Raw genomic sequence first — 13836 nt, 5'->3', positions numbered from 1 at the left:
CTTGATTTCACAAAGAGAAACCTAAAGGTTAAGGTATTTGCTCTAATTTTGTGTCCCATTTCAAGTGGGGTTTTTTTGTTTGGTTGTTGGTTTGGTAGGTTTTTTAGGGTTTTTTTTTTTCTTAATCCATGGGATCATAGATGTTGGAAGATCATCCAGTCCCAACCCCACTGCCATGGGCACAGACACTTTCCACCAGACCAGGCTGCTCAAGGCACCATCCAACCTGTCCTTGAACACTGTTAAAAATGGGGCATTCACAGTTTCTCTGGGCAACCTGAGCCAGTGCCTCACCACCCTCACAGTAAAGAATTTTTTTCCCAATATCTAATCTGAATCTACTCTCTTTTAGGACCATGGGACAAGGGGAAACAAATTGAAGTTGTTTCCCCTTGTCCTATCACTACATGCCTTGGTAAAAAGTTCCTCTCCAGCTTTATTTTAGCCCCGTTTAGGTACTGGAAGGTGCTCTAAGGTGTCCCTGTACTCTTTTCCAGGCTGAACAACTCCAACTCTAGTGGGTACACTGGCTATATTATTCCTCACCTGAGGGTCACCAGGTAGTTAATGAGAATTTTTCTCACTATTGCAGTGGGAAAAGCAATTTTTAATCTCTTGTAGGAGGGATGGAGGAAATTCAGACTGGTTGGCTCACAGTGTTCTGATTGAGGAGCTGTCACATAAAAACCTGGTTGCATAAGCCACTTTGCCCCCAACTTACTTCTGGAAGAAAAACACACTTAATTTTTAAAAGAAATTACCAAGAAATTACTTAGAGGGTTTTGGCTAAAAATATAAAGATTTTTTTTTCCAGATAGAAATGCATATTCTGTGTAAAACATGCAGCTGTTCTCAGTGGAGCTGGACTAAATCCAATGCAGACCCCATTCTCACTTTGTTTAGATGAATATCCACTCATATCTGCTTCCTATTCTGAGACATCTGATACTCCCTGGTGTATGATTTATGCCCAAAACACTTTTTGAAGTCTCTGTGAAAATACTATGAAAAGTTAGTGCATTCACTTTATAAACTGAGAAAAGGAAGCAGTAGAGAGTAAATTAATACACCTTCCTAAACTACATGAATATATGGTCTGTTGGCTATTCTAAGAAAAAGTGCTTATGAAAGTAGCTTGTGGAGTATATTAATTTGTCACAATGTGTGTTAGAGTCATTATAGGGGAAAATTAGAGGACTGTAGGATTTGAAATACAACTAATGTGCATCTGTGGAGAGGAGAGAAAGCAATATTATTAGGTACAGATGGCTGGCAAGTGTGCTCAAATGTAATAAGATGTTATCTTTGTGCAGTGCTGTGTCCATTCCTAACAGATCACCAGCAAAGACTAAGAATAATAAAGAGTACTAGACACAATCTGTCACCTGTAGCTAGGGTCAAAGTCTGAGGAGGTGCACTCTTTATGGCTCCTTTGAAGTTAAGTTGTATATAGTACTGAAAAAAACCCCAACCTCAATATTCAAGGCTTTGAGTTGGTGAATGCATGGACTCAGAAGAAGCCTTACTGAATTCTGTGGTGTGTATAAGTAAATGCATGTGTGTATGGTAGCATGTCTTTTTGCAGAATTTGAATCCAACAAATTAAAAATTGCTTCTGTTTCATTTAAAAGTCTGTTATGTAAGAATGCTGTGAGGTCAGACACTCAGAAGTCAGGTCCCTTATTCAGCTAGTATCCAGTTATCTCTATATGTGAGGCAATCTAGTCTTTATTGCATATTTTTATTTTCTTGAAGTGTTTGCTTATATTTTGTTCCTGTCCTCCCTCACATTTGTTTTGAACAGTATACAACATGTGAGGAGGATGAATGCTATTCTGTTTGTGTTGTTTACAACAATTCCTGTGAGAAGGTCTCTGTGTTATCCACTGGACATCACAAAAATAGTAAATAATAAATTAATGAATGCTCATCTCTGCCTCGTTCATCCTGTTCCATCTATTGTATCCCTTCAGGGTGGAGATGTGCTCTCAGTTACAGCTGCCCATCATCACTTGTGTTACAGATACATTCCATGCAGCTGTGGATGAAACTTGATTTTACTGAGTCCATAGATCCCTGCTTTATTCGTGTTTGTCCCTACATCTATTTTGAAATGCTCCCTGAATGAGGCAAGGGCAGGAGAAGTGGCCTGTGGTTATGTAAACAGAGATCTGCTTCTTACGATCCTTATTGGTGTCTGAGCTGTGTCCTTGGTAGCTCCATAGGCAATGCAGAGGGGGACACTGATGTGCAGGATCTGCTGGATTTCACTGCTGTGAGAGGGTACAAACCTGATACAAAATACCTGAATTTCATTTGGAATATACCTTCACCCTGTGTGAGGTGAGATGCTGGCTGTGATTTTTAGATTAAGTTCTCAATTCAACATCAGAAAAAAAATAATTTCAAATTGCATACAGCATGTATAAGGAAGAAGGTGGGAGAAGATTAATTATGAATTAGTATTAAATAGTAAACAACATTGTAAATGCTAGTAATGAAATCTGGTAATAGCATTTGTATATAAGAATGCCAAATTACATTGCAAAACAGATTTTCACAGGAATAGACCAATAATACAGATTATCTTTGTATCAAAGTGGTTTTAACACACTGTTTCTCCAGCTTCCTTCCCTGCCATTCCCCAGACCAAACCCCCCACCCCTCAAGAACTTTATCACAGCAGCAACATTTTTTCAATCCCCCAGTATGGCTGTTTTTTTTTTTAAACAAAAATATTTTGAAAGCAGCAACCGAAGCATTTGTTTCAGAGCAGAAACCACAATCAGCCATAACAGAACATAATTAGTCTAAAGTAGTGAAGTTTCAGAAAATCCAAAAATGGGAAGTCATGCAAAATTAATTAGCGTTATTGTTATATTGGTCTGATGTAAACTTAATAAAAACAGTTTTCTTTTTGTTTAATATCTCATTAATGTTATGGAATTATCTTAGGGCATCCACAATCACAGTGAAAACAAAATATTTTCCTTTCTGGGCCATCAGATAAGTTGAATGATTTTGCAATTGTTGTACACTCCCCTGAAGCAGATCTCCATCAGGCAGATGATATTCTGAACCAGCCTGTCTCAGGTTCTAGAGTAATACAGTTTAATGATGCAATGACAAAATCAATGGAGCTGCTGCAAAGTTTGAATTACTTTGACTATAAAGGTTTTCCATTTGGTGGACTGAAGTCTTGCTTAAGTAGGTAGGCTAAAATGAACTTTGCAATCAGTAGTTTAGGGTTGGGGTTTTTTTACAATTCTCCATTAAAGACAAAGGTAGATATAGTTTTATGAGCAATCAAGACATTTCTCCATATGCTGATGCCCTGTTTCTTCTTGCCAGTTTACATGGCAGTAGTGGGAAGTACATGATACCATATTTACTGTACAGTGGGTGCAATTCCTTCATTGTGGTTCCATTTTTTCTTCCCTTTTTGTATATTTGCCTGGGGTTTATTGTAGGTTTTTTTTTGTTTTTGTTTGTTTGTTTGTTTGATTGTTTGTTTGATTTTTGGACTTGGGAGAGTTCTTTTAGAAAGAATAAGGGAAGAGGTGAAAGAATTTTGCATACATCATTCTCCTTGGACTTGGGATTTCTCCAAAGGGCATAATGCCTCTCTTGGGATGGTTATATTCATGTATTACCCTGTAACTTATTATGCTGTAACTCAGTGCTGTGGTGGATGTAGCAGGATGGTGCAGCTGCCAAGCAGTTTCTTGACCATAGCTGCACTGATTTAAATAGATCCAGAAAGTGATATTAAAATTCAACCCCTTTAGCTTTGGGCAGGAGGGGTTGGACCAGACAGTCTACAGAGTTCCCTTTCAACCTCACCTGAGCTGGGAATGATGAAGCTTATGGATCGATGTCATTTTCTTTTTTGTGGATTTTCCTGTCTAAATTTTATTAATTTTGTGTTTTTGATGCACTACAGTGTATTTCAAAGGACGAGCATGAGGAGAATGCTTTTTGAAATTCAGAAGGCCTTATTTTTCCCCTGCGGTTTGCTTAGCTTGGCTGTTTGTATCTATATGAATCACATCTAAATAGGACCATCCTTATTTAATAGTCTAATATCTAGCTTGCAGAACTGAAAATGGCAGTGGAAAAACACATCTCTGAAGTATCTGCAGAGATCCTTTTTACAGAAAAAAATTTTGTACATTCATTGTACAAAAAATATATAATATTTAAGTCAGTTAATTTCAAATACTCTAAAATCTCTCTTAGTTTTCATATAATTATCAGTGTGTAATATTTGTGAAACTAAACTTTTAAAATTCAAGCTGTATTTGAAGTCTGCTTTATGTCCAGGACAGCTACTTTCTCAAAATTCTACCATAGCTAGTTAAGTGATATTTTATAACAAAGTAAGTTCCATATTTTAAAAATTAAGCAACAAACCAAATTTGCCTATTACTAAAAGTATTATTCTTCTATACCAGAAGTTTTTGTAGGGGAATATTATGAAATTCTGCTTGTTTCTTAAACATATCTTTTCTTCCTGCCCCAGTATTCCTATTTCAGTAACACTTCTCTTTTGTGCCTGCATTTTCCATGTTTTTTTCTTTACTGTATTTTTCTCCAGCAATACTGATCTCCTTTTTCTATCTCTCTGTTTCATTGCTACTGGTGAGGATAATAAGCTCATAAGAAATGGCCTGCTGAGACAAACCCATGGTCCATATCTCCCAGCAGTCAGTCTCTGACAGTGGCAGCGGAATTGTCACTTAGGGAGGGTAATAAATGACATCACTTTGTGCAGTCCATTCCCTTTCCAATCTCCCATCATTCACCATCACTGGATTTGATATGTTGGAGGGAGTATCTTGAGCTAGTCCTTTTAAAATCCATTTATCAATCATGTCAATGAATTTGTCCCATTTTCCCCCCCATTTTAAACTAATCTTTAATTTCTTTTGAATGCCTCCATGGCTTTGCCAAATATGTTTAGCTTACCCCCTCGCTTGTTCATGAAAGTCTTAGTACAAACACAAACAGCTCTCAAGCAATGGGCTCACACAGATTTTCTGTAGCAGCAGAATGATGCCCTCTGTGTTATTGCTTATGCTCTTCCTCATGATATCCAATATTACTTGGCTTTTTGGGGTTGCTGTTGAACATTAAACCAAATATTTCAGAGGAATGAAAACCATGCCCAAAAATTACTTTGCTGAGTTGTAAATTCTAGTTCCAATTTCAGCATTGTGCAGATCTAGTTAAGATTTTTTTGTTCTTCTAGATATCTTACATCTATCCACACTGAAGCTCATTTATCAACTTCTTGCCCACTTAAGTCACTCTAATGAAGTCTTTCAGGAGCTGGTCACTGGTGGTTCTGAATTTCACTATCCAAGGGAGCTTACTATTCACTATGATCTCGGAGACTTCAGGGTTCATTACCTTTTATAGGTCATTAAAGACAATTAATAAAATTGGTCCAAGCACGGAGAACTCTACTTGTGAATTTTCTTCATGGTAAGAATCCATAAAACTCTGTCCTTTGTTTTCTGTGTTCTAACCAGCTTTCAGTCCACAAAGAAATTTCTTCAGTCTCATGACACTTCTGTTTCTCTAATAACATTGCAGTGGAATATTATTGGAAGTCCTTTGGAAAACTTATGTATATTCATATTCCCTTTATTTACTTGCATGCTGACAGCTTCACAGAATTAGAGAGAACTAGTCAGACATGATTTCCTATTGAAGAAACTCTGCTGACTTCTGCAACAATCTTTATCTGTGTGCTCTGTTAGTCTTTATTTTATCATCTTGTCAGGGACAGCAATCAGCTTTCCCAGTCTACAGGTCCAGAGTCCCTTTTGTAAATGGCTTTTTCCAGATGACTGTTTCTAGCTTTACACCAAGGAAAAGAAATATCTGTGGGTATATTTATCTAAGAAAAAAAAAAAACCAAACCTGTAGTTTTTTAGAATATTCAGTGAATATTCTCAGAAGCTCTGGTTCCTATTAGAGGTTGAGAGCTAGATGGAATCAATAACTTGGGTTTGAAAATTGTACCTAAGCTGTGATTTTTACAAAAAGCATTACTTCAAAAAATGAAAATTTAACTAATAAAAAATTTATCTCTCCTGTGTTGTTTACTTTGGTTGGAAGCCTGCTGATACCTTGTCCTCTTTCCATTTTTAATGAGAAGTGATCAGTCTTACCAATCAGAGATTACAGACACAGTGATCCATAAATGGGGGATGTCATGGTCTGTTATAATACATGGCAGCTCATTTGTGTAAGCACTCATTTTTATCACTACAGTCTTGGAGCACCACAGTACTAAAAATAGTATTGAAGTGGGGAAAATGCTGTAATCATTGTCATTTTTAAATTTCCGACATAGAGGCTGGAGAGATTTCAGTCAACACTTCATCCTCTATTCTATAAACCAAGCAATTATTCTGCAATGACACTTTTATATGTGGCATGTTGGTGACAATTTGGAAGTAGACTCTACATAGTGAGGCACACGTTTAGACTATGTAGTTAAATTTTAGCAAATGTACATATTCTCAAAAATTATTTACCTAAGTAAATCACTTTTGCTGTCAGATGTTAAATGAAACAGAGTATCTATAAAATATTAGTAGAAAAGTTACAAATTTTAAGTTTGTGCAAAGGTTCAGAAACACTTTTGGCTATAAACTCTATTAGTTGATACAGTTGAAAATTTTATCTAGTTCTGTGTTTTCTGGAGCAAGAGAATGTTATAATTACTTTTATTAGAAAGGTGTCTTTGAAATCTGTTATAAACTACCATAGAGTAAACATTAAGAAAACTCTTATATTGAAGAATTGCGTTTTGCACCCTGTGAACAATTACACTGGATATTGCATATTAGTACTAGTGCAATTTTTTTTCAGCTAATGAAATCTATCATGGTATTTTAGACTGAAAAAGACCATTATGTTCTGTACAGGATATGAAAATGTTCATTAGTAGATTACTAGCAAGCCCAAATAATCAATTTCCTATATTAATTTAGGTAAATTGTTTGTGTAAAGATTATTTTAATGATATATACATGCAATTCACTGCTTAAAATTATTTAGAAGAGAATTTAGGAGAAAATAACTAAGCAGAACAGAGATTTATGCTGAAATTGTATCTGCATTTGTAATTGTTCTGTTTCAAGTAAATTGTTCTGCGTATTGCACGGAAACTGTATGTCCTAGGGAGCACAGACTACCTCTAGAGACAGCATGCCCAAAAAGGAGACATCAAAGAAAGCTGGATAACATGGAGAAAAGCAGTCCTGGCTCCATCTGCTGTCTGGTTTTTCTCTCCCTTTTATTTTCTTGGCAGCTTCTTTCTTGGGGTATTTGGGGTAGTTAGGCCCCCCTATATTTCTTTGATCACAGACTGATTTTTAACCATACTTCTGCTTTTGCCTGCTATTGACCCCAACTACTTCATTTTGTGTTTCTGAGCACCATTGATAGTTTTGTTCTCTGTTTTTCCTACTGGACATAACATAAAGTAGGAATATACTTTTTTTTTTTTTTTGTCACCCTAGGATCAAGTTAATTTTGTGGCCTTCTCTTCTTTTTCATATGTATTAGTAAATGCTGTAAGGAAGCTCAGCCACAGTTCTGGAAGTGTTACTCATCCTTACACTCAGTTTCACTCGAGCTGTATCAAAGCACAGCTGAAAAGTCTACTCCAAGTGCTGGCTTTTCATGTCAATCTTTCTCACAGTCCTTTGAAAAAGAAAGGACCAAAAAGCTTTTGTTGGACCAAAGCTGAGGACCAGTACCTGGGAGTTTGGGGTGTTAAAGATTTTCCATGTTCTTTTGTAATAGGTTTAATCTTCAGAATAATTTCTGAGGCTGCACAAATTTGGGCCAAACCCTCAGTTATAGAGACATCTTTTTCTGCCCTAACTCTGTACTGTATAACTTGGCTTTCCTTCCAAAATGGTTTTGTTCTTTTGGAATCTTAATAAATATAAATATTTTACTTGAAAGGTGTAATTTACCTGGATGTTCAGTGGATTTCAACAAATTTTTTAAAATATTTTACAAATGGCAGAATTTTGCAGTCACAAAAACCTCCTAATTTGGATTAGTCTAAATACTCAAAATTGGCAAATGGCTGCAAAATAGAAAGAGCACTTTTGAGTCAATCCTAGAGTTCAAAAATTGTACTATGATCCTGAAAAGATGTACATCACTGTTCTTTTAAAACATAGTTCTATCTCAAATACAGGACCCAATCAAATTTTCCAAATGGGAAACCTGACTCTAGATTGCAGAAATACTGAAAATACAATGCAGATCCTAAATATGTAGGCAAGGATGCAAATAGTTCTTTAAAAATATTTTTCTTTGCATTCTTAGATCTTAAAAATAGTACTGAAAACTCCAGTCATGGCTAAACATCAGAGAAGCTTACTGTGACTGGAACTGATAGGAATTCCAACTTTATTATAGAGAGCCTTTCTAAAATCAATAACTGAAAAAGGATAATTGGTGCAAATAAGGGTTTTTCAGATAAGGAAGAACATTTATTCACCAGAATAAAGAAATTTCAAATATAACAGCAGATTAGTAATGCTACATGTTCAACACTCTAGAAAATACTACAATCCATGATTGCATCTATTTTTATGACATGAGAGGTAAAACCACTTCTAGGGGTCTAAGTCTGGTCCCAGCTTAGATATCAGAATAAAAAAACCCGTTATATTTGAGTAATCCTGATACTTAAGAAGATAAGAAAGTTAAAAAACTCCAAAACACAAAGCAAAGCAAACCAGATACAGAATTGAGGTCTTTGATAAATGCCTGCTTTAACATAAAAAGTGAGTTACTTTTCTACAGCTTACTGAAGTAGCATATGCTTCTGGGTTTTTTCAGCCTGGAAACTAATAATTAGACATTCTTTAAACAACTTCCCTTATCAGCAGTAATTAATATACGAGACAAGTAAGATCTCTTTTAAGGAAGTGGTTCTTTGCTGAAAAACATACATTTGGTTGTTCCCAAACTGCTTGTGAATATCAGTTCAAGTGTTTCCAGCTGTAATGGGGGAGCTGGAGTGATACAGCTGTGGAATCATCAGCTGCCTTTTACTCAACAGGTCTGCAATTAAGGAGTCCCTTTTGTTGACATTGTTCCCTAGGGACTGCTGAATGCTCGAGCAGACATAGTTCTTGAACTAGAAAATTTCAAGGAAGAGGAAGACAGCTTAAAAAGTTAAAATTCATTCAGTTCAAAGTACTTCCTCTCCAATCCCAACCACTTACTAAAAAAAGAGTCGGTCCTAGAGTTCAAGGTTTTAATTTGTTAAATAATATAAACCATTATTATTATACTGAAAAATAGCATTGTGTCCATTTTTAGGAAAGCAACCCCCCACAAAAATTTAATTACTGTTCATTTTATGTGTATTTTGTAATGTGTCTTGGGGTTTTTTATGTGTCTTATTATTTTCACTTTTGTTCTTATGTTAGTGTTCTTCCTCATAAGAATTGGGCAAGTCATGTTTATCATAACCTCCAGGTTAAGGTAACTTAAAATACTGAGACAGTGTTCAAGGATGTGTTGTATCATGCGCAGTTTATTTATTCCCCAAAGTATCTCTGCAGAAATTAGAATTAAAAGCACGGTATTGTAAATAAAGATTAAGAAAGGGTGAGTGGTTCAGCTGCTCATTTTGAGAACATCTTCTCTGGCGTCTTTGTTTTTCAAATTGATATTAAGGGTTTTTACCTCATAGACTCGATTCAGTTTATTGGTTTATTGGATCTTTTCCCCTGGACATATTCCATTTCTTTCTGCTGGAGCTGTTCTGTTGAGGCTGAGTGTTTTGAAAGCATATTATGTGTCTTTTTTTTCGGTTTACAGTTCAGCTGCCCTGCATATTAAGGTTATCTTTCAGTATACCGCTTCAGCAATATATACCAGTTGTATAATAGCATACACTTTGCAATCTACTTTGTTGCAATAAAACTATTTAAAATATTCCTGAGTGAAAAGCATAACTAGAAATTCATATGAACAAAATTCACCTCTGTATTTGAAATACTGTATCTTTTTAAATACTTCTCTTGAAAGGTATTGAAAATGCTAGAACATACAGAAAAACATAAGCATGAAGCATTCATGCTGTTCTCAGTGGTTGCAGTTCAATCACTTTGCTCCTTTGCTCTGTTTCAGACGGTTCGCCATGGCTTTCCTTACCTACCCACTGCCTTAGCGTTTGACCCAGTTCAGAAAATTCTGGCCATTGGAACAAGAACAGGAGCCATACGAATGTATCCTTTCTCATCCAGAATTTGCAGCATTTCTGTGTGTTTGTAATACAGGGATGGGAATTACCTTCCTCAAGCACTCAGGTAAGGCTACAGTTGTTATGTTCTACTTCATTTTGCTTTATGAGACAGACTGGAAAGATGTGCTGTTGAGGAATCAGCTAGGTCCCTAAGGGGTTCAAAGAACAATTTCTGATTGCATTTTTAGCATATGGTTTTGGCATATATTGGTTAAGATAAAACAGAATTGATCTTTTTCAGCATGAAAATAAAAATGGATAGCAAAGTGGTAATGAGCAAGTTGTGAATGTTGTGCTAGCAATAAATAAATTCATTGCTGCAATGCAGTTAGCCAATGTTAGATTGCAGTTAGATGGCTGTGTATGAAATTATTTAGACACTTTCGAGTAAATGGTGGGAAATAAGTGATTTTAGGACAGAATTCATATCTTCCCAGAGGAGAAGGTGAAGCACTATAAAAGTGCTTATTTCCTTTTGTTAATTATAAAGGTACTTCAGTGTCAGCAATTTATATCTTGTTTTTAATACAGTAGGATTACTATATAACTATATAACTAATGCAGTTAGAAGCCTATACAGAATAAATTTAATTACAAAGTAATTAAAATTTGAAGACTTAAATTAAAGAAAAAATTAAGAATATTTAAATGTGATGTATTTCAAAATGTTTCTTTACATAATTTTCTTAGTTTGGCATAGTTCCAATGTTTTCCACTTCAGTGAAAATACATATAAAGCAAGGAAAAAAGGAGAAAGACAAGAAGGTTTAAAAGTTACAGAATACAGAACTAATAAACCAATGTTTTTTATAGACTTTTTGTAGCCAAATAAATTATGGGTTTCAAGTGGCGGACAATGCTGTATGAAACAGCAATATAATATTTTCTGATTCTTTTGCTATCCCTGTTCCCAAGGTAACTGTAAATGTAATGAACCCAAGGGGGTTACAAAGTAAAGAAAAATCTTGTGGAAAACAAGCCTATGCCTCATGTAACATTACTGAAACTTTGGTTCTTCCATTTTTGGGTACTCTTGGTCTGAACAGTTGCATTTTCATAAACCTTAATTTCTGTCTGATCCAGAATTTCTCACCAGACTCAACTAAACCTTAAGTTATGTGACAAGCTTTGCTTTGATAGTTCTACTCTTTATTTCTTACCTATGTGAAGTAGATTGAATATATTATGTTCAAATGCAAAGAAGAAAGTGTCCATGAATTTGTGTACTTCTGGGAAGTGCAAATCTAGTAGTCATGGTTTCTTATTCTTTTTAGAGATATGCAGGGTTAAAAATCTGGGCTTTTGTCCCTGGAAGCTTCACTGATATCTTCAGAGTGAGGGTATTGGGAATTTCATGGTAGAAGTAGGAAGAAGACCTTGCAGAAGATTGGCTCCTGAGCCCACCTCTTCTTTCCATCTCAGCAATGTGGCTTTTCTAGGAGCAGTGCTGTCACTGGCTAGGCATCCTTTATCTCTACAAATACCTCCTTTGAGGAAAATTCAGGTACAGAGCCTGAATTAATACAGGTTCAGGTAGAATTAATTTAAACCTGCATGTCTCCTGACACAGGAAATGGAACATGAAGTGGAAAAATAGCTATATCCCTAAGCTTACATAAAATTCTCTATATCTTTTCTATAAAAGTAGATTATAAAGAGTTAGCAGAAGGGAAAAGAATGTTTTTCAAAGTGTCCTTCCTTTTAACATTTCTTCTCCTGTTTGCTAGCGAACTCCTACCTCATTCATGGAAAAATTTCTACCAGTTCTAGTATCTTAATCAAGCAAGAGCAGCAGGATTACCAGGGAATTTGATTTTTTTTTTTTGGAAGATATGTCATAACATAAATGCTTCTCAGCTTAGTCACATACAGCCTGGTTTGCTTAATTGAGCCCTGAGTTAATGGAAACTGTGCTTTGAAGACAGAGGGTGCCATAAAAAGAATTACTTATTTATTCATTTTAACTGAGGTTTCTTCACTTGGCTGTAAGTTCTGCAGAGCATATTACATAAAAAACCTACTTGTGGACTAATAAATTTGCAGAGAAACAGGCCCTAAGACTACCCCCAGAACACCACTCATTTAAGCCAGTCTTGTTGCAGATGTTTGTAGTTGTTGAAATCGGGTAATAAAATTCAAGCCAAGATGTAACTGATTAAGTATTACATCTGAAAATACAATTCATAATGTGGGGGTTTTTTAGCAAACTAAGGAAAATACAGGTTTTAGTGGCTCTGAGTTTTCCACGGTATGCTGTAAAATACTATTTAACAGAACTGCACAATTTCATTCTGCTATGAGTATATCATGTAAGAAAAAGGGAATTCTTTCGATACATACATTGTGTTTGACTGGTGTTTCTAAACAGTACTGTTGATGGAGTGAAAGGACATACTACTTGGCTGCCATTCAAAGAAATTCACCCAATTATTTATTTGTTTGTTTACTGGTGGTGCCAAAGGTCGGAGTCTCTCCTTTAGGGAACACAAAAGGATGGGAAGACTGAATTTATGTTTAATATTCATGCAATGATGTAGAACAAGTTTTCTTGTGATGAGTCCAAGTCACATGATGATATTGTTCCTTCCTTGACTTTCTAAAAGGTTCACAAGGTATTGTTCACAAGGTATATATTTCTACTGGTCACAAGATAACAGGTCTCAATATTAATGTCTAACATCAGGCCTTCAGGTGATTATTCTGAGTGATCCAGCAGCAGTACTGAAGTTGACTGTGTTAAATTGTCCTGAAATAGAGCATGTTATTCATAAGCTGCCATTAGAATGCGGAGATGGAAGTCCATTTTGGTATGGCAGTCAATTTTTTTTCTCCTAGATTTCTTTTCAAGGTGCTTAGAGATGCAACTGCTCTCTCTAGCTTCCATAGCACTGGGAATTGTTGTTGCTATGCTCTACTGATCCTCACAGTCTCTGTGGGTTTCCCAAGGAAGTTCAAACAACTGCAGGCTACCTCCAGCACTGCAAACCATCGATGGAGGAGTATCCCTACTACCAACACAAGCTAACAAAGTCTGCAAAAAAAGGGCCAAAACCCTGTTCCTGAAACAGTTGCTCTGGCATCTGGTCATTCTTTACCTTTGTCCTAAAGATAGCAAATTTCATTTTTCCTTTGAGGTCTTTTCTTGCTCTCAGAAGCCTGTTCCCAGCTCCCATACTTGTGATCATTGTTCACATCATTGCTTGATACCACTCTAACTGGAATATCCTTGCTTCAGGAAAATACATTCTGTTGAAGAGGGGCTATGAAATTGAATTCCTTTTCTTATTGTCTCCATATCCATCTTCTCTAGTCCCAGTGTGAAGAACTTTCTGACACAATAAAACCAACTGTGCAGTCTCTGGTTGCTGTCAGAGAAGGTTCTGTATCACCATGTAAGGAGGTGAGAAATTAAGATACTTGGTCAGACTTAAGTCTCTTCTTGATTTCAGAGGAAAAGGAGAAGTCTGGGGGTTTTTCACATTCTCAGTCTGAATAAATAGATTAAAATCAGTATTGTTGACAGTGATTATTCCAGTAAC

General features: G+C 35.9%; 1 protein-coding gene across 3 annotated transcripts in view; it reads left to right on the top strand.

The window, feature by feature from the left end:
- Positions 1-13836, top strand: part of STXBP5L (syntaxin binding protein 5 like) — a 184841-nt gene that overhangs the window by 7027 nt on the left and 163978 nt on the right. For all 3 annotated transcript variants that reach the window (XM_030943420.1, XM_030943412.1, XM_030943403.1), the window contains exon 2: positions 10183-10280. In XM_030943420.1, the coding sequence (XP_030799280.1) occupies positions 10183-10280 (98 nt within the window). The remainder of the gene's footprint in view (positions 1-10182; positions 10281-13836) is intronic.

The sequence above is a fragment of the Camarhynchus parvulus genome, chromosome 1 (genome assembly GCF_901933205.1).
Source record: "Camarhynchus parvulus chromosome 1, STF_HiC, whole genome shotgun sequence".
NCBI lineage: Eukaryota > Metazoa > Chordata > Aves > Passeriformes > Thraupidae > Camarhynchus > Camarhynchus parvulus.
Note: the sequence above shows the minus strand (reverse complement) of the source record. Positions and strands in the feature narration are given on the sequence as shown.